Here is a 24,419-nt window from a genome sequence, read left to right as displayed (position 1 = left end):
TGCGCACGTGCGCCTGCCGCATGGGGAGGAGGACACCGGGGAGCTCACAGAGGACCTCAGCCGCACATCACCGCCTCGCTTTACCCCGCAAAGGGGCACAGGAGAGTCGGACAGGGGGTCCCCAGTCTCGCTGAAGCGGAGACCGGAGCAGCAATCACGCGGAGGAGAGAGGAGCCCCCGACCGTCGGCCGCCCGGCTACAGGTAATCGTAGTAGTGCCTCCGGTCGCCGGCCACGGCAGCACTATCTGGACCTCTTCATGCCCCAGAGGGGACAGGAAAAACACTAGAGGTAGTAGGAAGGGGAGGGTTATTTAACCTCTTGTGCATTTCCTGTCCCCCATTAGGGCGGGTAGACATCCTCCGATATGGCTGTCGTGGAAGGTGACTAGAGAAACCACTGTTTGGACACATGGCAGATCTCGGAAGGGAAGGAGCACCGGTTTGACTTTTTCAATGCAAAATTGGCTGGAATTGAGATCGGACACCATGTCGCGTTTGGAGAGCCCTTGATGTGCCTAAACAGTGGAAACCTCCCAGAAGTGACACCATTATGGAAAATAGACCCCCTAAGGAACTTATCTAGATGTGTGGTGAGCACTTTGAACCCCAAGTGCTTCACATTAGTTTATAACATAGAGCCATGAAAATAAAAAACTCATTTTTTTTTCCACAAAAATAATCTTTTCACCCTCAATTTTTTATTTTACCAAGGGTAACAGGAGAAATTGGACAGCAAAAGTTGTTGTGCAATTTCTCTTGAGTACGTCGATAACCCATATGTGGGGGGAATACTACTTCTGAGGCACAGTGCAAAGCTCTGAAGGGAAGAGGCATCATATTGGATTTCAGATTTTGCTGGAATGGTTTGAGGGTGCCATGTCATATTGGCAGAGCCCCTGAGGTGCCAGAACATCAGAAACCCCCTATATGTGAACTCACTTTCGAAACTACACTCCCCAATGAATTCATCTAAGGGTGCAGTGATCATATTACCACCACAAGTACCTCACAGAATTTTATACCTTTGAGCGGTGAAGAAAGAATAAATTACATTTTTACCACTAAAATGTTGTTTTAGGCTAGTTTCACATTAGCGTTTTTTTGCGCAGCGCATCGTGTGCATAAAAAAACGCAAAGAAAAACGCAAAACAAACGCGCGTTTTTTTAACGTCATGCGCACGCTGATGCGTCAAAAAAACGCAGCGTTGCTTGTGTTTTACATGCGTTTGCTTTTTTTATGCACATGCGTTTTTAGGTGTGACATTTTTTCCATTGTCTAGAGAACATTCTAGACTTGTTTCACTCAAAAACGCATGCGCAAAAAAACGCAACCGTGCGCAAGACCATGCGCACGCATGCGTTCCCATAGACTTCAATGTGTTGTTTTTGCGCATTCCGTGTGCAAGCGTGCGCATGCGTTTTTTTTGCCGAGACAGGGCACACCAAAAAATGCAACATGTTGCGTCTGGCGCGCCTGGCGCAAAAGACAAAAAAACGCATGCGCACGAAAACGCAAGTGTGCGCAAGACCATGCGCACGTCATGTTAAACATAGCTGCGCAGTGCGCATGCGCACGGGTGCGCTGCGCACAAAAGCGCAAATGTGAAACCAGCCTTAGTCCCAAAATAATATGCAAATTGCCTCTTCAGAGAAAAAGAGGTCTTGAACTCTATAGTGCCACCTGTTAGTAGCGATCCTACAAGTATCCTAAGTCATATTACAAGACTCGTTAAAGGGTTGATTGTGACTTGTAGGGTCTCTACTACCAACAGGTGGCGCTATAGAGTTCAAGTCCTCTTTTTCTCCGAAGAGGCAATTTGCATATTATTTTTCCAGAGGAGCGTTGCACGGCGAATAAGCCTCCTTACCTTGACAGGTCAGAGCTGGCATGTCACTCTCCACAAGGAAAAACCTTACCCCTTAGACCTCAGTCCAGAGCCTCTCACCTAGCCAAATCAGTTCTCATACGCACTGACGAGAGCCAATAGCTCGAAACACCGTGTCTGCAAATTGAGATTCTGATTTGGCTTTTATCCTAAGTCATATTTCAAGACTCATTAAAGGGTTGATTGTGACTTGTAGGATCGCTACTACCAACAGGTGGCGCTATAGAGTTCAAGTCCTCTTTTTCTCTGAAGAGGCAATTTGCATATTTTTATACAATGTAACTATGGGGTTAGTAATGGATAGGTGTCTTATTGATGCCTCTCCATTACTAACCTCGGGGCTTGATACCACGTGACAATACAAAGGCGACATCATCCCCACAAATATGAACCCCACTTGCCACAGCTACAGGGCAAGTGGGAAGAGCTAGGTAAAGCGCCAGAACTGGCACATCTAATAGATGTGCCTCTTCTGGGCAGCTGCAGGCTGCTCTTTTTAGGCTGGGTGTCAATATCCAGGGCCCCCTACCAGCCTGAGAATACCAGCCCCCAGCTGTGAGTTGGCTGGTTGTCAAAAATAGGGGGGGGGGGCTCACACTGTTTTTTAAATTATTTAAATAATTTAAAAAAAGCTGTCTGCTTTACTTGGTTATTTGTCAAAAAAAGGGGGTGACACCACGCTTTTTTTTTTTTTTATAAATGATTTATTTAAATAATTAAAAAAAAAAAATCTTAGTGGGGTCCCCTCTATCCTTGACAACCAGCCTTGCTGAAGCTGACAGCTGTGAGTTTTGTCTGGCTGGTTATAGAAAATACAGGAGAAACCACGCCGTTTTTTAAATTTTTTTTATAGCGCAGGCGGCAGCTGATGAATACCCCCATCAGCCACTCCTGCTGTCACTGTTATTGGCAGCAGCAGGGGTAGGCTGAGGGGTGTAATAGTCCCATCAGCCGCCGCCTGCAGTTTCTTTTATCACTTAAATTTAACTCCATCATTCTACCCTGCTTGTGCCGATCGAGCAAAGGAAAATGAAGAGAGCCGGGTTCAGCACCCTACCCCGGGGAACAGCGACTAACGCTTTTTCCCTGGTGCCCGTCCGTGAGGTACTGATGCAGCACACGGATGTCACTTGTGCCGCAAGTATTACACACACACGGACACTGACATCTCCGGTACCAGAAATATCAAGACGTGTGAAAGAGGCCATATAGCGGGTTTTTATGTTTGGCAGCTGTCACACACTAAAAAGACCCTTTTTATTGCAAAAAATAGTTTTTGCATCACCATGTTTTGAGAGCTATAATTTTTCCATATTTTGGCCCAGTCAAGTGAGGTCTTGTTTTTTGCAGGACGAGTTGATGTTTTTATTGGTACCATTTTCGGGCACATGAGATTTTTTGATTGCTTTCTTTTCCGATTTTTGGGAGGCAGAATGAATAAAAACCAGCAATTCATGAATTTCTTTTTTTAGGGGGGTTTATACCATTCCGTGTGAGGTAAAATTGATAAAGCAGTTTTGTTCTTCGGGTCAGTATGATGACAGCGATACCTCACATATCTTTTTTATGTTTTGGCGCTTTTATACAATAAAAACTATTTAATAAAAAAAATTATTATTATTGCATCGCTTTATTTTGAGAACTATAGCTTTTTTATTTTTCCGCTGATGCTGTATGGCGGCTTGTCATTTTCAGCGGTACCATGTTTATTTATATCCGTCTTTTTGATAGCGCGTTATTCCACTTTTTGTTCGGCGGTACGATAAAGCATTGTTTTTTGCCTTTTTTTATTTTTTTTTTGGTGTTCACTAAAGGGGTTAACTGCTAGTGGGACAGTTTTATATATAGAACAGGTCATTGGGGACGCGGAGCTACCAAATATGTGTACTTTTATTGTTTAGATTTTTTTTTCCATTCAAATATTTAGTGATGATTTGATTTTTTTAAAATATTTTTACAACTTTATCTTTTTTTTTTTTTTTTTTTTACTTAGTCCCACTATGGGACAATCATTTTTTGCAGGTTTATCGCTTCTATGGCATGAAGATGAAGCAGCATCGCCATACCATAGAAGCTGTCAGCGCTGCACTGACAGAGAGACTTGCTGATCATGCACTGTGCATGATCAGCCTCGCTCTGGTGACCAAGGATTTCGTCATGACCACATTGGGTCACCATGGCAACGCTCGGGACCCCGTGTCAAGCCGTGGGGTCTCCGATGCAAAGGCAGAGTGGCTGTCAGCCCTCTGCTGGCTTCCGGAATGATGAGTTTTCGTTCGCAGCATTTCAGGGGTTAAAGTGCCGGCAGTGGCCTGTGACTGCTCCTGGCACCTAGTGCCAGCTGTCAGAATCAGCTGACACCAGACGGCGATCGCCCGCGCTCCCAGGGTAAAATGTATGAATTGGTGCACTGCTAATACCTCATGAATAAAGAGCGGAGGTGCAAACCAGTGGTCAATAACATGAGCACAAAACAGAAGAGAAAAGCAGGCCACTAGTAGGGATGCACACTACCAATATATAATAAAAAGAGATTACTTTATTGATAAGTGATTAAAAGCATTAAAAAATACACACCGTGAAAACCGCATAGGCCCTGGGCACACCATAGGCATTCCAATAATAGTAACAATAACAGCTCCATAAGAAAAAAAAGGATAGCGGTCCCTTAGATTTCAGAGAGAATCCGTTCATATACCTGCCATAAGTGGAGCCATGGGAGACCAATGGGTGAGAACAGGACGCGGAGGCGGGAACCCAACACGTGTCGCCGTTACATGGACGGCTCCGTCATGGGAAGTGAGCGTTGTTATCCACATAGCCAGAAGTGTAAATGATAAACGTCTGCATGTGTGCAGGAATCCGCCGGACCGGAAGCGGAAATGACGGCTGATGTCAAGTACTGGCAGACTTATGGAGCTGTTATTGTTACTATTATTGTAATGCCTATGGTGTGCACTGTATGTTTTTTTAATGCTTTTAATCACTTGGTATCAATAAAGTAATCTCTTTTTATTATATATGGGTAGTGTGCATCCCTACTAGTGGCCTGCTTTTTCCAAATACGCAGCCTGCGCACATAGCCTGACTATTTGTTATACTGTGGAGATGAATACAGTCAGAGGGGTGAGATGGCAGACAGCTCAGGTCTGACTGCAGGGCTCTGGTCTAGCCAGGTCTGCCACTTGTTTACAAGGACAGAAGATAGCATTGGTTAAATATATCTACAGCTGACAGAAGGCAAACAAGGAGAAAAAAAAAAAAAAAAAAAATTCGCATTTATCCTGTTTGGTGACCTTGTATGATGGAATGACCTCAATTCTGACTGAATATACAGTGGCTTGTGAAAATATTCACCCCCTTGGCATTTTTTGTGTTTTGCTACCTCACAACCTGGAATTTCATGTTTTGTTATTTTTAGAGTTTGCATCAGTTCATGTAAACAACATGCCTACAATTGTGAACATTTGGTTTTCTTTTTAATTGTGAAGCACAAAATTACTGAAAACTTCTGTGTGCATAACTATTCACCCTTTAGGCTATGTGCACACGTATGCAGAAAATTCCTGACTGAAAACCGGACTCCTTCCCAGAAAACACGTGTTTTTTTCCGAAAAAAAACACGCATTTTTTATGCGTTTTTTTTCCAGAGCGGCCCCAGTCTCATAGAAAATAGCTAGAAATGCGGAATTTTCAGCAAAATTAATGAGCATGCTGCGTTTTGATAAAAACGTGAAAAAAAAAACAAAACGTGTGCACATACCCTTAAAGTCAGTACTTTGTAGCGCTTCCTTTTGAGGCAATTACAGCCGAAAGTCGCTTTGGATAAATCTCTGAGCCTTCCACGTCTTGTCACTGGGATTTTTGCCCATTCCTCAAGGCAAAACTGCTCCAGCTCCTTCAAGCTACATGGTTTGCTCTGGAGAACAGCAATTATCAAGTCTGACCACAGATTCCCAATTGGATTAATTTCGGAGCTTTGACTAGACCACTCCAAAACATGTACATGTTTCCCTTTAAACCACTCGAATGTTGCTGTAACAGTATGCTCTGGCTCATAATCTTTTTGGAAGATGAACCTCCATTCCAGTCTCAAATCACTGACAGACCAACAAGTTTTGCCCAAGAACATCCCTGTATTTTGTACCACCCACCTTCCCCTTGACTCAGACCATTTTCCCTGTCCCTGCTGCCAAAAAACATCCCTACAGCATGATGCTGCCACCACCATGTTTCACTGTGGGGATGGTGTTCTTGAGTTGATGAGCTGTGTTGGTTTGGGGCGAGACATAGCATATACTTTGGTAGCGAAAAAGATCAATTTTGGTCTCGTCTGACTACAGCGACTTACTCCATACATTTGAGGAGTCTATCACGATTTTTGGCAAACTGAAAACGAGCCTTACAAGTTTTTGTATGTAAGTAAAGGCTTTTTTCTGCCCACTCTTCCATAAAGGCCACCACTATGGAGTATACAGCTTATTGTGGTCATAATGACAGATATTCCAGTCTCTGCTTGTAAACGCTGAACCTCATTGAGGGCTACCTTTGGTCTCTGAGCTACCTCTCTGATTAACCCCTTAACCCCCAAAGCTTTTTTCAGTTTTGTGCTCACGTTTCTCGCTCCCCTTCTTTCCAGAGCCATAACTTTTATTTTTCCGTCAATATGGCCATGTGAGGGCTTATTTTTTGCGGGGCGAGTTGTACTTTTGAACATCATCATTGGTTTTAGCATGTCGTGTACTCAAAAAAAAATTCCAAGTGCGGCAAAATTGCAAAAAAAGAGTGCAAATCCACACTTTTTTTTTTTGCTAGCTTCACTAAATGCTAAAACTGACCTGACATTATGATTCTCTAGGTCATTACGAGTTCATATTATGGAATAAATGTGTGTACAACTAAGCGGTGGTGCCAAGGTAGGTTCCCAAACCATGACAATATATAAAGAAAGAACCTAGCACTCAACTTATGTTCATCTGAAAAAAAATTTTTTATTTCATCCCAGACAGTAGTACGTCAAAACGTTTCGGTCTCAACATAGACCTTCGTCAGTTAAGTACTCCAGAAAGAAGGACGAAAAATAGTCAGGTAGAACCAAAGAAAGGTACTTGGTATCATAGGGTTAATACCTATATAGGAATAAACTGAAGCTTGTTCAGTCTGGGGAGAAAAGGAAGACTTAGAGGGTTGTAGTCTGGGACACATTGTAACATAGTAAGGCCGGTTTCACATTTGCGCTTTATAGCGCAGCGACGGCCTACGCACGGCCGCCGCTAAGCCCCGCCCCCTGCCCGTCCCTTCTGGTCATTGCCGCCTACTAGCGCACATGGGCGCTTGCGATCTGCGCACCCTATCTTTAGCATAGGGTGCGCAGATCGTGCGCTGGCCGTGCGCTAGCAGGATTTTGCCGTGCGCTGCGCACTTTTGAAGGTGCGCCGTGCGCGCCGAAATGCAACATGCTGCTTTCGGCGCACACGGGCGCACCTTCAAAAGTGCGCAGCGCACTGCAAAATCCTGCTAGCGCACGGCCAGCGCACCCTATGCTAAAGATGGGGTGCGCAGATCGCAAGCGCCCATGTGCGCTAGTAGGCGGCGATGACCGGAAGGGGCGGGCAGGGAGCTGGCAGGGGGGCGGGGCTTAGCGGCGGCCGTGCGCAGGCCGTCGCTGCGCTATAAAGCGCAAATGTGAAACCGGCCTAAGGCCGAAAAAAGACAATAGTCCATCCAGTTCAGCCTATAAAATTCAGTCAGAATAAATCGCCAGATCTATGTCTTTCTAAAGAACCTAACAATAACTGTAAGATACAATATTGTTACACTCCAGGAAGACATCCAGGCCTCTCTTGAACCCTTCGACTGAGTTCGCCATCACCACCTCCTCCTCCTGGTCTCAGCGGTGGATGCTGCGTCTGCACCGCCATGTCCCAGGCTGCAACCCTCTAAGGCTAGGTTCACATTTGCGTATGGAGGAGCTGCGGACTTCCTCGGTGAAGCTCCGCCCACTGCCGCACCTCCTCTGGTCAGCTCTGCCTACGTCCGCATATGGCCTGCGTACCCTATCTTTAACATTGGGTACGCAGGTCGTGCGGATGTATGGGTATGTCTCTGTATGAGTTGTTTTGACGATGCGGCGACCGCATAAAATTCCAACAGGAGTCTGACGCGGGACGCCGCATCCTCAAAACGACACATGCAGAGGCATCCGCATACATCCACACGACCTACGTACCCAATGTTAAAGAGAGGGTACGCAGGCCACATGCAGAAGTAGGCGGAGCTCACCGGAGGAGGTGTGGCAGTGAGCAGAGCTTCACGGAGGAAGTCCGCAGCTCGCCCATCCGCAAATGTGAAGACGGCCTAAGGGTGTGTGCACACGTTGTGGTTTTGCGGATCTGCAACAGTTTCCATGCGTTTTACAGTACCATGTAAACCTATGGAAAACCAAATCCGCTGTGCACATGCTGCGGAAAATTCTGCGCAGATTCGCTGCGGTTTATTTACCGCAGCATGTCACTTTTTTGCGGAAACGCAGCTGCATTGTTCCGGGACATACAAATAAATCTCTCTCGCTCTCAGAACGCACTAGAGGCTGCATCAAATCCGCTGAACAAATACTAGGAATCTGCAGGAATATTTTACCCTGCGGTTTTTGCCAAGAGATGCGGTTTCTCTGCAGAAAAAGCCGCAGCAAACAACGCAACATGTGCACACACCCTAAGCCTTCCTTTTCTACCCAGACCGAACAAGCTTCAGTTTATTCCTATACGGCTATTAACCCTATGATACCAAGTACCTTTCTTTGGTTCTATTCTTATAACAAAACTGAGGTGTGTGAACTTTTTATAACTAATGGTCTGGTAAGGGTTAAGGCTTTCATTCCCGTTTCCAAAAACATTTTTACACAAAGCCTAAGGGCCCCTCACACATAGCGATCTCGCTAGCGAGATCGCTGCTGAGTCACAAGTTTTGTGACACAACAGCGATCTCACCAGCGAGATCGCTGTGTGTGACAGCGATGAGCGACCGGCCCCCCTGCCGGTATAGCTGATCGCTGCAAGAAACCTCTGGACATTTTTTTCGTCGCTGATCTCCCGCTGGCCAGCACGCATCGCTGCGTGTGACAGGGGGGAGACCAGCGATCAGCTGGTAACTAACGTACACATCGGGTATCCAATGGACGCGTGTCCCTTGGATACCCGACGTGTACGTTAGTTATCAGCGAGTTACAGGTGCCTCACGCTGGGGACCAGGAGCCCGCGGAGTGTGTACCTCCTGCTGCCGCCGCACGCTGGGGACCAGGAGGCAGCAGGACGCAGCCAGGAGAGGCCGGGGATACAGGCACGCCCTCTGCTGGTGGTGGACTGGAACAGCAGGCACACTTGTCCGCTGCTCCCGGGCTCGCTCCTCACCTCGGCGTGCTGATCGCTGGTGAAGCTGGTCTGTGTGACAGCTCACCAGCGATCACATAGCAACTTACCAGCGATCCTGACACGTTGATATCGTTGTCGGGATCGCTGGTAAGTCGCTATGTGTGACTCCAGCTTAAGGGCATGTCACACTAAGAGATATCGCTAGCAATATCGCTATAACTAGTGACGTTATAGCGATATCTCTGTGTCTGATACTTACCTACGACCGGCTCCCCCGCTGGTTATCGCTGATCGCGCGAGAACGTCCAGGACTGTTTCTCGTCGTCAGCTTCCTGCTATGAGGACGAGCGACGCGTGGAGCCGGGCGGGAGGACGCAGGATCGCCTGGTGTGACAGGTAAGTAGCGACCCCCGTCCCCAGCGATGTCGCTAGTGAGATCTGCCTGTGTGGCAGCTCACTAGCGACCACTTAGCGATGTACCAGCGATCCTGACCGCGTCATATCGCTGGTCGGGATCGCTGGTACATCGCTAAGTGTGACAGTACCTTTAAACTAGACTCCTGATCCCACATGGCAGGGCTTTTGTTAAATGGAAACAAAGGTCACACTATTTAAACTAATTTTCCGATAGATTTAGAAGATAAACCTCAGAAAGTAATAAGTCTTAAGCTTCTAGCTAAACAAGAACAAGGTCATCAGCTCTACAAGATCACACACAAAAAGCTAACCTAAAATAACCTAAAGCTTACAGCAAGACAGGCAGACTAGAACTGGAAGTAGGAAAGTAATGAAAGTCCCCAGATACCTTATATAAAGGTCAGCCTTCTAGCCTTAAGGTACTGTCACACTTAGCGATGTACCAGCGATCCCGACCAGCGATATGACGCGGTCAGGATCGCTGGTACATCGCTAAGTTGTCGCTAGTGAGCTGCCACACAGGCAGATGTCACCAGCGACATCGCTGGAGACGGGGATCGCTACTTACCTGTCACACCAGGCGATCCTGCGTCCTCCCGCCCGGCTCCACGCGTCGCTCGTCGTCACAGCAGGAAGCGCCGCAGGAAGCAGACGAGAAACGGTCCACGACGTTCTCACGCGATCAGCGATAACCAGCGGGGGAGACGGTCGTAGTTAAGTATCAGACACAGCGATATCGCTAGCAATATCGCTGCTACGTCACAAGTTATAGCGATATTGCTAGCGATATCGCTTAGTGTGACATGCCCTTTAAAGCTATACTCATGCACATCTGGTTCAGATTAGCATCTATGCGTTCTCAGTAGGAAGATGGAGAATTGCTGTCACAAACTTCAGTGCCACCTGATCGCTTGTGACACCAATAGCACCTGACCCTAGTGCCCAATGTCTCTCTCCTGACACCTGTCATTGTGAGACCAACAAACATAAGATGACTGGCCTGTCCCACTAAAATCGGCAGGTTCAAGTGATATATTCAACGTGACTGCGAAGCTTAAAAAGTATCAATCAACCCTCCTAAGAAGTCTATACTGGCATGTAGGACATAGAAAGTGGAATAAAATGACACCTTGATATAAGTGATCTAATGTCCAATTCCCAAGAAATCCAAATTTTCCTTAGTATTTAAAGGAGGTGTAAAGATGTACGGGCCAGACACAGATCTCCCTGAGATCCTGCCTACAGAGCTTGTTTTAAATGAAAAGAGCATTACCAGTGTAAGGCTAGTTTCACATTTGCGCTTTTGAGCGCAGCGACGGCCTGCGCACGGCCGCCGTGAAGCCCTGCCGCGCCTCCGCCGGTAGCTGCTCCTACCGGCGCATGACGCTGCATGGGTCCTGCGTCTCCTATCTTTATCACTGGGGGCGCAGGCCGTGCGCAGTATGCGTTTGGCGGTGCATGCGTCCTTTTCACGGTGCGCCGACCAGCGCCAAACGCAACCTGCTGCAGTTTGGTTGCGCTCGGCGCACCGTGAAAAGGACTCATGCGCCGCCAAACGCATACTGCGCACGGCCTGCGCCCCAGTGATAAAGATAGGGGACGCAGGACGCATGCAGCGTCATGCGCCGGTAGGCGGAGCTACCGGCGGAGGCGCGGCAGGGGGCGGGGCTTAGCGGCGGCCGTGCGCAGGCCGTCGCTGCGCTCAAAAGCGCAAATGTGAAACTAGCCTGAGACACGTAGATCAGGAGGGTAGACGGTCAGTCATTACATGTCTCATGCTGGCAACACCTCCTTTCATTTAAAACAAGATGTCAAGGCACATTCTCAGGGAGATTTATGTCCAGCACATAGATGTCAATAGCTCATTTACATATTAAGAAAATTTGGATCTCTCAGGAAAGAGTCATCAGACCATAGAAATCAACCTTCCCAAGACTTGAGTACTAATATAGATGGCTTAGAAGGGTTGATACCTGCAGCATCCCCCAGAATGACCGGTTTGGCAGTGGGTCAAGTAAGGGTATGTTTCCACAGTCAAGATTGGCTCAGGATTTGACGCAGGTAAAATCTGCATCTGAGGTCACCTGCATTTTTGATGCGGATTTTCATGCGGTTTTTGTAAGCTAAATAAAGATATATTATTTAACAAAAAAAAAAAGAATTGTGATGTAATTTCCTTGTCCAACCTCTTCTCTTACATACTCCATTGAAGAATAATGTTTACACACAGATAGATCTATAAATAGATAGATATATCTGTAGATAATGCCAAGCCCAATGTTTAATAAACATAATAAAATGGTACATAAAGAGTTAAATAAAGACACACACAGACACACACACACACACACACAATGTGTTAAGCCAAGGTCACACTTGCAAGAAACCTACACAAGTCTCACACCTCAGTAACTCGGCACTGCCGCTGGCACTAAGGATGTATTTCTATGGAGATGAACGCTCCGGCCCGAGTGCCGGCGGCAGTGCCGGGTATTGAGGTGCAAGACTTGTGTGAGTTTCTTGCAAGTGTATTGAAAGAACGAAATGGAGGGCACAATCCACAGATAATAATGTAGGAGGGATCTGCCTATAGCAAATAAATAGCAGGATACAACAAAGAGAAAAGACATGCTACAATGGCGATCAACCTGAAAAAATGTATAGTACAAAATGAAAATTTTATTTGGCAAAAGCAGAAAACACAAAAAAAATCTATTAAAAACAATTAAAAACTAAATGCCCAGAAAAAAAAAAAAAAAAAAAAAAAGAAGACATAGGCTTTAGCCCCACAAACCAAAGGAAAGAATCACAGTCAATACAAGTAACAATTTTTTGGCACCTTTTCTAAAGACAGTGAAGTACTGAAATAATTATTTGCTAGATGTAGCAAAACCCAAGTAGAAAAATACAGTGTATAATGCTAGACAATCCCAGCCGAAGAGCATATAACAATTCAAAGAGGGTCACTAAGTGCTTGAAATAGTGCAAAGGTGGACCGGCAGAATTACAAGAAATCCCTGCCAAAACAGCCCCACAATCAATTAAGGGGTACATATGAAGAGACACAAAGAAATAATGACAATGAGCAGCAGCTAGCTACCACAAGAGGAAACCATGATCCTAGGGGGGAAAAGGCTGCCACAGCATCCCTTGAAAACGGCCAGGAGGACTGCCAAATGAAGCATGAAGGTGCCAAAGAGTCAGGGGGGGCATAAGAGGCCAACGCATGTCGCCACACAAGGTGGCTTCGTCAGGGGCAAGTGTGACCCCCGGCCTTTAATTTTGAAAAAAAAAAAATAAAAAAATGGCGTGAGCTCCCGCGCAATTTTCCAAACCAGAGAAGGAAAGACAGAGACTGGGGGCAGTTGTTTATAGCCTGAGAAGTGGGTAATACCCATGGATCTTCCCAGTCTATGAATATCAGCCCACAGCTGTAAATTTAGCCTTTACTGGCTGTTAAAATAGGTGGGGCTCCCAAGAAAAAAAAAAAAATTAACATGGGGTCCACCTATAATTAATAGCCAGAAAAGGCTATGCAGACAGCTGCGGGCTGATATTCATAGCTTAGGAAGGGGCCATGGATATTGGCTGCCCCCTGGCTACAAACACCAGCCCCCAGCCACCCCAGAAATGGCGCATCTCTAAGATGCCCCAATTCCGGCACTTAGCCTCTCTCTTCCCACTGCCCAGTAGCGGTGGCATATGGGGTAATAGCTGTGGGGTTGATGTCACCTTTGTATTGGAAGGGGACATCAAGCCCGGCTTAGTAATGGCGAGACGTCAATAAGATGCCTATCTATTACTAATCCTAGTTATTAAAGGGTTAAAAAAAAAAAAGACACAGCCAGGATAAAGTATTTTAATGAAATAAAACACAGTTTCCCATCTTTATTGTTCTGCTAATCCATGCAAAGCCCTTGATCTCTGGTAAATAAAAATAAAACAAAGACAAATACTGCCTGTTCCTACCTAGTCCTTAATAACGAGAGTCCCACGAGGAGTCCAGCTGCTACATCTAGATGCCTGACATCCAGACATAGCAGAGCTTGTAGATGACCGCCGGAGATGTCTGCAGCGATCAGCTGACTGTGAGAACTAGCCTAGTGTGACCGGAGATAACCCCGGCGGTCACGTGCATGGCAATTCTCACGGTGACAAGGCAAGACCTTATGTAAATTAGTTCACATGCACAGTAAGCAGTGTTCCCAGTTATTACGAATGTGACTAATCATTAGATGCGTATTTACCGCATCTAAATGATAGTCTATGGGAAATTTACACTTCGGGGACGGAGCATCTCTGCATCGTGAATAGACATGCTGCTGTCTATAAAGACGCGCCGCATGTCCGTTGACGCAGGTCTGCCACCTGCATCCCTGAACACATTGTGGAGATGGGATTTAATGAAATCCCATCCACTATGCTGTAACATCGTAACATCTGGACGTATGTACGCAGCGTCAAACATGCAGCGTTTACTGACCGTGGAAACATACCCTAATGGTGTGGGGAGACATTTCTTTGGGGGGGGGGGGGGGGGGGGGGGGAGATTTTGGTCACACAGTCCTCCATGTGCTAGGTTAATAAATTACCTGAGAGGCAGAGTACACATGTAGATAATAGATATGCAAAGATCATAATGGCAGAAATGCCATCACCACCACATGCGTAGATAGGACAAAGTATGGGACATATCGGCAGAATGAACAACAGGAAACAGAGAAAAAAAACGAATTCAAAAGCCCAAAATGTATGAAAGAAATATAACTTTATTCAGATTGTAAACATTAACAAGTAAGGTAGGGGTAGGAACTAATAACCAGGGAAAAAGGGAACACATCACAAGTAGCAGCAGGGTATAAATATCATACACTAAATAAGTATTAAAGTGCCTATGTGCAAAGTTGCAGTCATAGGGCCTGATAGTATACTATGTAAATAACTTATTTGCTGCAAGAACATGTGTAGTATAATGGAATAAAAATAAAGTGAGAGGAGTATAGTCAAGATAAGGTACATATTGTGCATGTGCGAGAGATGCCAGGAGTTAGGTAGCAGCAGGCTGTACAAATGGATCAGTGCCTGACAAGGTTATAGCTACAGTGACATGCTGCTAAAGAAGAGTTGTATATAGGTCTAAATCCTCACAATGGTACCTGATGCACACAAAGTTGTACCTTGGATGCGCCTACCCCGACTCTCGTTTTGGCATCTGCCTTCATCAGGAGGCCAGCCAGAGGTACACTGACTACCATTAGGTACCGGAATGAGATCCTCAAACCCTTCGTGAGGCCATATGCAGTTGCACTGGGCCCTAGGTTCCTTCTGATGCATGACAATAATAGGCCTCATGTGACTGAAGTATGTCAGTATTTCCTGCATGAAGACAATGATGCTATGGACTGGCCTGCCCGTTCCCCAGACCTGAATCCATTTTACCACATCTGGGACATGAGGGCTCGTTCCATCCGCCAACACCACGTTGCACTACAGACTGTTCAGGAGTTGACTGAAGCTTTAATCCAGGTCTGGGAGGAAATCCATCAGGACACCATCCGCCACCTCATCAGGAGCATGCCACAGTATTGTATAAAGGTCATGTAGGCACATGGAGGCCACACACACTACTGAGCATCATTTGTCTTGAGGACTAATGTTCATTTCCTCCCAGTAGCCGTGCCTTCAGTAAAGTTGCTGTACACCATTGTAAGGCTATTTCTTACAGGTACACTTTGCTTGGGGACATGACAGATGCTCTTTAAAGTATAATATTAGTTACGCACTCTCTTGAAAACAAAAATAAAACATCCGACGCAAATGTATTGATAAGTTATTAGATATGGGTCAGGAATGAGGGACCCCCCTATATTAAAAATCTCAAACAGGGTATGCAATAATAGTTTTGCAGCAGATGACAACTCTAACAATTTCACAGCAGAATTTATTAAAACAAATGTTTAGAAACAATAAAGCTTTCCTGCTTATCTGGAAATTTGTAGGTAGTTTTCTACAAAGTAGGTGATACGTGTCTGAAAATTGTAGGTCTGTCTGCTGGGACGTCCACAAAATCCAAGAACTGGGCTGAGCCATCTGTGTGAATGGAGCGTAGTACACGAGCTACGCCACCATCTGCACTATCACACAGGGGATTCAGGATCTCTTGTGCTCATAATCAGTAAGAGGCCCAGCGGTAAGACCCATAGGCACAGGTTACAGACACAGAAATCCCCTAAAATGCTGTCACTTCTGGTCACTCGATCCATGTTTGAACTGGAATTTGGAGCAGTGTTTCTTATAAAATGTGCAGTCTGCAAATGATAATTAAAATATTATACCGTCCACATAGGTTGACTTGTAAGGTAGAGCCAGACGGTCGCAGTGCAGACAACGCTCCGCTCACCCAACGTGGTAATTGGCTTCACCATTGTTAAACAATCTTGTGGCAATTTGCCATAGCGGTGGATGGAGCTTTGGTCACAAGCTGTAGGCTGCATGGTCTGGTCTGACCTTAAAGGGATATTCTCATATCCAAGATCCTATCCCAACATGTAATAGGTGTAATTATAAGATTAGCAAATACCTCAAATTAGAACTGTAGTTTAGTTCTTCTGATTCACTATGTTGCTTACCTCATGGTGGGCATTGCAGTAGCTTAGGTATCCATGGTTACGACCACTCATGTAGTGACAGTTAGTGTTCGTAACCATGGACACCCAAGCTACAGTAATTCCCTGTACATGGGGTAAGCAACAGAGAATCAGAAGAACTATACTACATTTCTAATTGGGAGTATTTGCTGATAATATTATTACACTTGCTTTACCTTGAAGATGGGACTACCCCTTTAAGCTAGGCCTATAGACATTGCGACATCATATCTAATGAATCCCTATGACGTTGCACTGTGACCTCCTGCTAAACAGAGACACAAACATGTTGGGATTTTTTTTTGTTGTTGTGTCCCTGGTTGCAAGTCATACATGACTTACTTACCATAGACCTCAATGCAAGTCACACGCGCCTTATCCGCCAAATATTTACAATGATGTTGCACAAATAGTTTTGGTCACGGGACTTGTGTAATTGGGCTTTTTCATTCTTATTAGTGTGATTTGTTTGTTTATTAAAAGCTTTTCCCTTCCAAAGCATATAACTTCAGGGAAACATTGACTTGGGGCACTGGAGGCAGAAATGCTCGCCTCCTACCCTTGTGTGAGTCTGGCCCATGAGACTACATTGGATCCTGCTCTGCCCTTCAAGGAACCCCCCCCCCCCCATGCAGATGTGATCAGAGACTGAAGTGTAAAAAAAAGTAAAGTAAAGTTACAGTAAATAATTCTAGAGAATGAAGCATTCACCACCCAGGAGGAAAGTGATATAAAAGCCACAGCAATATCACCCAAGGATTAGGCAGCCGTACCGTGCCCAACACTAGCGACGGGCATCAGCTGCTACAGACGGACGAGGAGACCCCCCGCTACCCACCGACGAGGAGCCCATGCTACTGATGAGCAAGGAGCCCCCCGCTACCCACCGACGAGGAGCCCCCGCTACTGACGGGCGAGGAGCCCCCCGCTACCCACCGACGAGGAGCCCATGCTACTGACGAGCAAGGAGCCCCCCCGCTACCCACCGATGAGGAGCCCCCGCTACTGACGGGCGAGGAGCCCATGCTACTGACGAGCGAGGAGCCCCCCGCTACCCACCGACGAGGAGCCCATGCTACTGACGAGCTAGGAGCCCCCCCGCTACCCACCGACGAGGAGCCCATGCTACTGACGAGCGAGGAGCCCCCCCGCTACCCACCGACGAGGAGCCCATGCTACTGACGAGCTAGGAGCCCCCCCACTACCCACCGACGAGGAGCCCATGCTACTGACGAGCTAGGAGCCCCCCGCTACCCACCAATGAGGAGCCCCCGCTACTGACGGGCGAGGAGCCCCCCGCTACCCACCGACGAGGAGCCCATGCTACTGACGAGCAAGGAGCCCCCCCGCTACCCACCGATGAGGAGCCCCCGCTACTGACGGGCGAGGAGCCCATGCTACTGACGAGCGAGGAGCCCCCCGCTACCCACCGACGAGGAGCCCATGCTACTGACGAGCTAGGAGCCCCCCCGCTACCCACCGACGAGGAGCCCATGCTACTGACGAGCGAGGAGCCCCCCGCTACCCACCGACGAGGAGCCCATGCTACTGACGAGCTAGGAGCCCCCCCGCTACCCACCGACGAGGAGCCCATGCTACTGACGAGCTAGGAGCCCCCCGCTACCCACCGATGAGGAGCCCCCGCTACTGACGGGCGAGGAGCCCATGCTACTGACGAGCGAGGAGCCCCCCGCTACCCACCGACGAGGAGCCCATGCTACTGATGAGCAAGGAGCCCCCCGCTACCCACCGATGAGGAGCCCCCGCTACTGACAGGCGAGGAGCCCATGCTACTGACGAGCGAGGAGCCCCCCGCTACCCACCGACGAGGAGCCCATGCTACTGACGAGCTAGGAGCCCCCCCGCTACCCACCGACGAGGAGCCCATGCTACTGACGAGCGAGGAGCCCCCCGCTACCCACCGACGAGGAGCCCATGCTACTGACGAGCGAGGAGCCCCCCGCTACCCACCGACGAGGAGCCCATGCTACTGACGAGCTAGGAGCCCCCCCGCTACCCACCGACGAGGAGCCCATGCTACTGACGAGCAAGGAGCCCCCCCGCTACCCACCGATGAGGAGCCCCCGCTACTGATGGGCGAGGAGCCCATGCTACTGACGAGCGAGGAGCCCCCCGCTACCCACCGATGAGGAGCCCATGCTACTGACGAGCTAGGAGCCCCCCGCTACCTACTGGCAAGGAGGCCCTGGCTAACCAAGGACGAGGAGCCCCCCCCCGCTACCGACTGACGAGGAGACCCCCGCTACCCACGGGCAAGGAGCCCCCTGTGGTACCTGGCTCTGTGGCCCCTCTGACTTGCAGGGTGACTTGTGAAGTGGTCATGGTGCTGATTACTTCCTCCGCATACACAGCTTCTTGCCTGCATAAAACAACAAATAAAGACACCAGATAAACACACGGGCTGTTCCTACACAGCTCTAATACGGGGTCACCTGGGGTCTTCCTGGAAGCTGACGGATCCCCACCTGTGTGACAGCAGCTCAGGGCGACACGAATCTCCCACAGCGCAAACACTCGCTGCGTACCTCCCCGCGCAGCCAGGACCGGTCCGGACCGGTATGAAGCCGCTCAACCCCGTTCACTAGTGCACAGAGCACCGGAAACTGTGACAGCATCTAGTAACAGAGCCATACTCTACCCTGCCGCATCCAGCCCCGCCCAGCTGCAGCACAGAGCCAATAGCCGAGCGCTGGGCTTCAAGCCAATAACAGTAAAGCTAATATCATACTGCATTAATGAGGAATGAAAGAGCGTGTGTGATTGGCTGGCTGCTGCGTCGTGGCTAAAAGCGGTCACAGTTCTCAGAAATCGGTTTTCATAACTGCAGATGTCTGGTGACGCTGGGAGGGGGGTCTCGTCACTCTCGTGCCTGCCGCCTGTGCAGAGGCGCTCGAGACGTAGGCAACGTCCACACGGTCAGTAAGGCCAGGTTCACACAGCGTTAGAGCAGTCTGTTCAACACATGCGTTATATGGACTGCGCTAACGTTGCTACATTTTTGGATCGCGTTATGTGATGGCGCTAGCACTGATTCTCCATCTGCGCTAGCAGTGACGGACCCTCAAACGTTGCAGCCCGCGTCCGAGGGTCCGGCACAGCATGACGGCACATCGCTAACGCATGCTGATTATGACGTGCGTAGCGATGCGCTCGGTTATGGCAGTCTATGGGTGCGTTATGTATGCGTTACATCGCGTTAATGCCGCGGACTGCCATACCCTTATGTGAACCCGGCCTTACCGGCAACGCTTTCAATGCAGCACGTGTCCGCTCCGTCCAAAGCGCTGCCGGATTTTGTACGTCCGGTCATTCTGCATGTGTTGATTGAACCATGCAGAATCACCGCATCCTGTACATTGTACGGTGACTATCTTGAGGAGACGGAGCGTCTCTGCAAGATAAATAGACCTGCTGCGGTCTGCTGGAGGCGTCCTCTACGCATAGTGGAGATGGGATTTCATAAAATCCACTATGCTGTAACTTCTGGCCGCTGCGAGTGTACGCAATGTCAAACCCGCAGCTTTTCCTGACCGTGGGAACATACCCTCTGTATTCGCTGCATAACTTACTCATTCACTATCATTAGATGCGGTAAAACCGCATTATCTTCTTAGTCACATGCGTATTAAGGCTTTGTGCACACGTTGCGGATTTTTAGCGTTTTTGCAGCATTTTTCGCCAAATGCTAAAGATCCGCAACCCATTGAATTCAGTAGCATTCTGCACATGCTGTGCTAATGCTGCATATTTTTCTGTGGCGGAATCTCATCACGGGGAAAAACACAGCATGCTCATTCTTTGTGCGGAATCGCGGGAATTCCGCACACATAGGAAGGCATTGTTCTGCTTACTTTCCGCATGTGGCTAAGGCTAGTTTCACATTTGCGTTTAAGGCCGCCGCTAAGCCACGCCCCTGCCACGCCTCTGCCAGTAGCTCCGCCTACGGGCGCATGACGCTGCATGCGTCTTGCGTCCCCTATCTTTAGCACTGGGGACGCAGGCCGTGCGCAGGTATGCGTTTGACGGTGCATGCGTCCTTTTGACGCTGCACCGAGTGCACAAAATTGCAGCGGGTTGTGTTTGGCGCTGTGAAGGTGGCACTTGTTTTTCTGACCCCTAGTAACGCTGAAATATCGAGTTTTATAAATAGCTCCTCATACCTGTAATGTGTCCCATAGGTATGTTGTGTCCCCCTGTATCAGCCGCCTAGCATCCGTCCATCATGCCTGTCTTGCATCTCGGCGCCGCCCACCATCTCTCCATCATGATGCCCTGTGTGTCGCTGCCTCCTCCTGTTTTGAATGCAGGCACCGGCGCTGTGACAAGAGTTCTCGGGCATGCGCAGTGCGCGCTGCCCGAGATCCGACATCAGGCTATTGCGCCTGCGCGTTGTGGAGGCCCCAGATCCCGCCCTGCAGTGTGTTATGATGTATTCACACTGCTGGGCTGGGGCCTTCGCAACACGCAGGCGCAATAGCCTGATGTCGGATCTCGGGCAGCGCGCACTGCGCATGCCCGAGAACTCTTGTCACAGCACAAGCATCGGGATTCAAAACAGGAGGAGGCAGCGACGTTACTAGGGGTCAGAAAAAGAACAGCGACCTTCACAGAATGCAGCCTTAGTGCTGCTGAAGGTGGCTCTTTAACTGAAAAACGCCCGGGGGGGGTGACAGGTTCCCTTTAATCTCAGCTCCTGATGAAAACAGTGAATGGAACCGGCGCAGCGTACAGTGGCATGCAAAAGTTAGTTTAAATGTTCACAGTAATTGGACAAGGGGTACCGAAACTTTTACATGCCACTGTAGCTCTGTTTACTGCAAACTCGTGGTTGAGAGGAGGGCACTACGTAGCGACCTGGGCTCTGTTTCGGCCCTGTACACTGTTTACAGCCCCCTCTAGAGCTGGAAGTGGTTGTCAGAATCCCACTTATCTGATATTAATGAGCTATGGATCCCTCAGATAGCTCACCGATATCATGAACCTGGACAACAACCCCTTTATTTTCCAAGTAAACACAGACATATTTGCTGACCACTCCTCTGGAGCTCATGGGGGTTGCCATTGACTCTTGCCGATTATTAGGACGGGTGACGCACGCTTCCTGTGAGCTAGCGATGGTCGAGCATGTGCACTGTCACTGGACTCGAAGAATGTGCCGAATATAGCCGAGTACAGAATCAATTCACCCATAAACAGAACTACAAGCAGGGAAAGGGTTATTACAGGCGGCTTCATGGTATTTGTTTTCCTGGCACTAAGTGTGTGGTATTAGGGCAATCACACACTGTTCTCAGGATTATATGCTCACAAAAAAACAAACCATAATGTTGCCAGGGGTGGGGTCACATAAGGATACACGTTCTTGGAAACTTGTCTAGCGATGTCTTGGCTGAGAAATGATATATTAACGTCACTGGGCACTAACACAAGACAGAAGGGAAATGGTTGTGCCTCAATTATGGGAAAGTCAGAAATGTGATTACTCATCTTAAGTTTGCTATGGATATTTTCCTGTTTTCTTAAAATTAAAGCATTTGTCCGTCGTATTCTGTTTTCATCATCAGTGTATACAGCAAAAATGCGTTACCTGGAAAAATCTACGTATGTCACGAAATACAAAACTATAGGCGGGAAACCCATATAGACTGGCTATTTTCACACATCCGGTTTTTTTATCATACAGCACGATGCGGCGAAAACTCATGAAATCGGATCAGGCAGAAGCCGTAGAGACCGGATCATCTTTGCCGGATACGGAGAGAGCGAGATGCTGGGGTTAATATGCATGCGTTGTTGTAAAAGCCCTTCCGGCGCTACAAAAAAAGTTTAAGGGAAAGATTTTTGCAGACGCCAGACAGGCAATTGGTGCCATATCCGGCGAAAACCGGATGCGACGCATGGCCATCCGGCGCAATTCGGCGATAATGAAAATCTATGGGGAAAAAAACGGATGCAGTACCAACCAGTGCCGGATCCGGTTTGAAAACATTTCGCCGCATCGTGCCGGATGATAAAAAACGTATGTGTGAAAGTAGCCTAAATTATTTTTGTATTTTCTGAGCTCAAGAAGCTTGGAACAATCATTTATTTTGCATAGCTGGTAATTAAGTCACCCAATCAGCAAATACTTTTTCTGTAAGAATCATTATTACCAAATCCACTTCAACTATTTTCAGATGTTTTGAAAAATTATCTGAAGATCAAATAATCAGAACTGCAGTAAAGGAACAGGAAGAGCCAAGGGAGGGGACAGTTAACCGCCAAGGACTCCGCCACACACATTTTTATTTTCTAAGTTTCAAAACACTTGTAAAAAGTGTTATCTTATGGCGGTTCATGTTTTTTTGGGTGCTGTTTTTTGATTTGTCTCATTTTTGAGCTCTTGTATAGAAGTGTGTGGGAAAACTTCCGAAAATTACCATACTCAGGGAATGTAACACCCCTGACAATAAAACAACACCCACCAAAAAGCCACAATCCAAAATATATATTTTTCAATGTTACATCTAGTTTCTGGATTTTAAAGGGAAAGTGTCATGTCCCTAAAGACTATTACCCTGCAGATATAGGGATAGCCTGCAGGATAATAACATTCCAAAGCTGCCAACTGATAATGTGACTATCAGGAGGAGATATTAACTTTATTCCTCCGAGGCAGCGTTCGGCATTCTGTTACAGGTGTTGCCATCGGTGAAGCTTCGATCATCGCTATGTGTATGGAGAGTTAATTTTCTGCTGGCAGCAGGGCTCTAAGTGAGCGTGCCAGGCAGGTTCAGAAGGCTAGTAAGATGCAGATTAACCCTATATCTACAGGTTAATAGCATTTTTTCAAGTGACAGGTTCCCTTTAACCCCTTTACCCCCAAGGGTGGTTTGCACGTTCATGACCGGGCCAATTTTTACAATTCTGACCACTGTCCCTTTATGAGGTAATAACTCTGAAACACTTCCATGGATCCCGGTGATTCTGACAAGGTTTTCTCGTGACATATTGTACTTCTTGTTAGTGGTAAAATTTCATTCATATAACTTGCGTTTATTTGTGAAAAAAATGGAAATTTGGCGAAAATTTTGAAAATTTCGCAATTCTCCAACTTTGAATTTTTATGCCCTTAAATCAGAGAGATGCGGCACACAAAAAACTTAATAAGTAACATTTCCCACATGTTTACTTTACATCAGCACAATTTTGGAACCAAAATTTTTTTTTTGTTAGGAAGTTATAAGGGTTAAGTTGACCAGCGATTTCTCATTTTTGCAACACCATTTTATTTTTATGGACCACATCACATTTGAAGCCACTTTGAGGGGTCTATATGATAGAAAATACCCGAAAGTGACACCATTCTAAAAACTGCACCCCTCAAGGTGTTCAAAACCACATTCAAGAAGTTTATTAACCCTTCAGGTGCTTCACAGGAATTTTTTGAATATTTAAAAAAAATGAACATTTAACTTTTTTTCACAAAAAAAATATTTCGGGTTCAATTTTATTTATTTTACCAAGGGTAAAAGGAGAAATTGGACTGGAAAAGTTATTGTGCAATTTGTCCTGAGCACGCTGATACCTGATACGTGGGGGAACCACTGTTTCGGTGCACGGCAGAGCTCAGAAGGGAAGGAGCGCCGTTTGACTTTTTCAATGCAAAATTGGCTGGAATTCTGATCGGACGCCATGTCACGTTTGGAGAGCCCCTGATGTACCTAAACAGTGGAAACCCCCCACAAGTGACCCCATTTTGGAAACTAGACCCCCCCAAGGAACTTATCTAGTTATGTGGTGAGAACTTTGAACCCACAAGGGCTTCACAGAAGTTTATAACGTACAGCGGTACAATTAAAAAATCATATTTTTTCCACAAAAATGATCTTTTCACCTCCAATTTTTATTTTCCCAAGGGTAACAGGACCCTAAAAGTTATTGTGCAATTTGTCCTGAGTACGCTGATACCCCATATGTGGGTGTAAACAACTATTTGGGCGCATGGCAGAGCTCGGAAGGGAAGCGGCGCCATTTGACTTTTTTGGCTGGAATTGAGATCGGACACCATGTCGCGCTTGGAAAGCCCCTGATGTAC

General features: G+C 47.3%; 1 protein-coding gene across 1 annotated transcript in view; it reads right to left on the bottom strand.

The window, feature by feature from the left end:
• The window catches only part of GPCPD1 (glycerophosphocholine phosphodiesterase 1), a 116,051-nt gene extending 97,027 nt beyond the window's left edge, over positions 1–19,024 (bottom strand). Inside the window, exons 1-2 of the mRNA XM_073553885.1 lie at positions 18,808–19,024; positions 18,616–18,701 (exon numbers count right to left, since the gene is read on the bottom strand). Of these exons, the coding sequence (XP_073409986.1) occupies positions 18,616–18,664 (49 nt within the window). The 5' untranslated portion in view covers positions 18,665–18,701; positions 18,808–19,024. The remainder of the gene's footprint in view (positions 1–18,615; positions 18,702–18,807) is intronic.
• Between the last annotated feature and the right edge of the window lie 5,395 nt (positions 19,025–24,419).

Source organism: Dendrobates tinctorius, unplaced genomic scaffold (genome assembly GCF_039654945.1).
Source record: "Dendrobates tinctorius isolate UK_male_01 unplaced genomic scaffold, ASM3965494v1 ptg000203l, whole genome shotgun sequence".
In the NCBI taxonomy this organism is placed as follows: Eukaryota; Metazoa; Chordata; class Amphibia; order Anura; family Dendrobatidae; genus Dendrobates; species Dendrobates tinctorius.
This window is presented reverse-complemented; position numbering and strand designations above follow the sequence as displayed.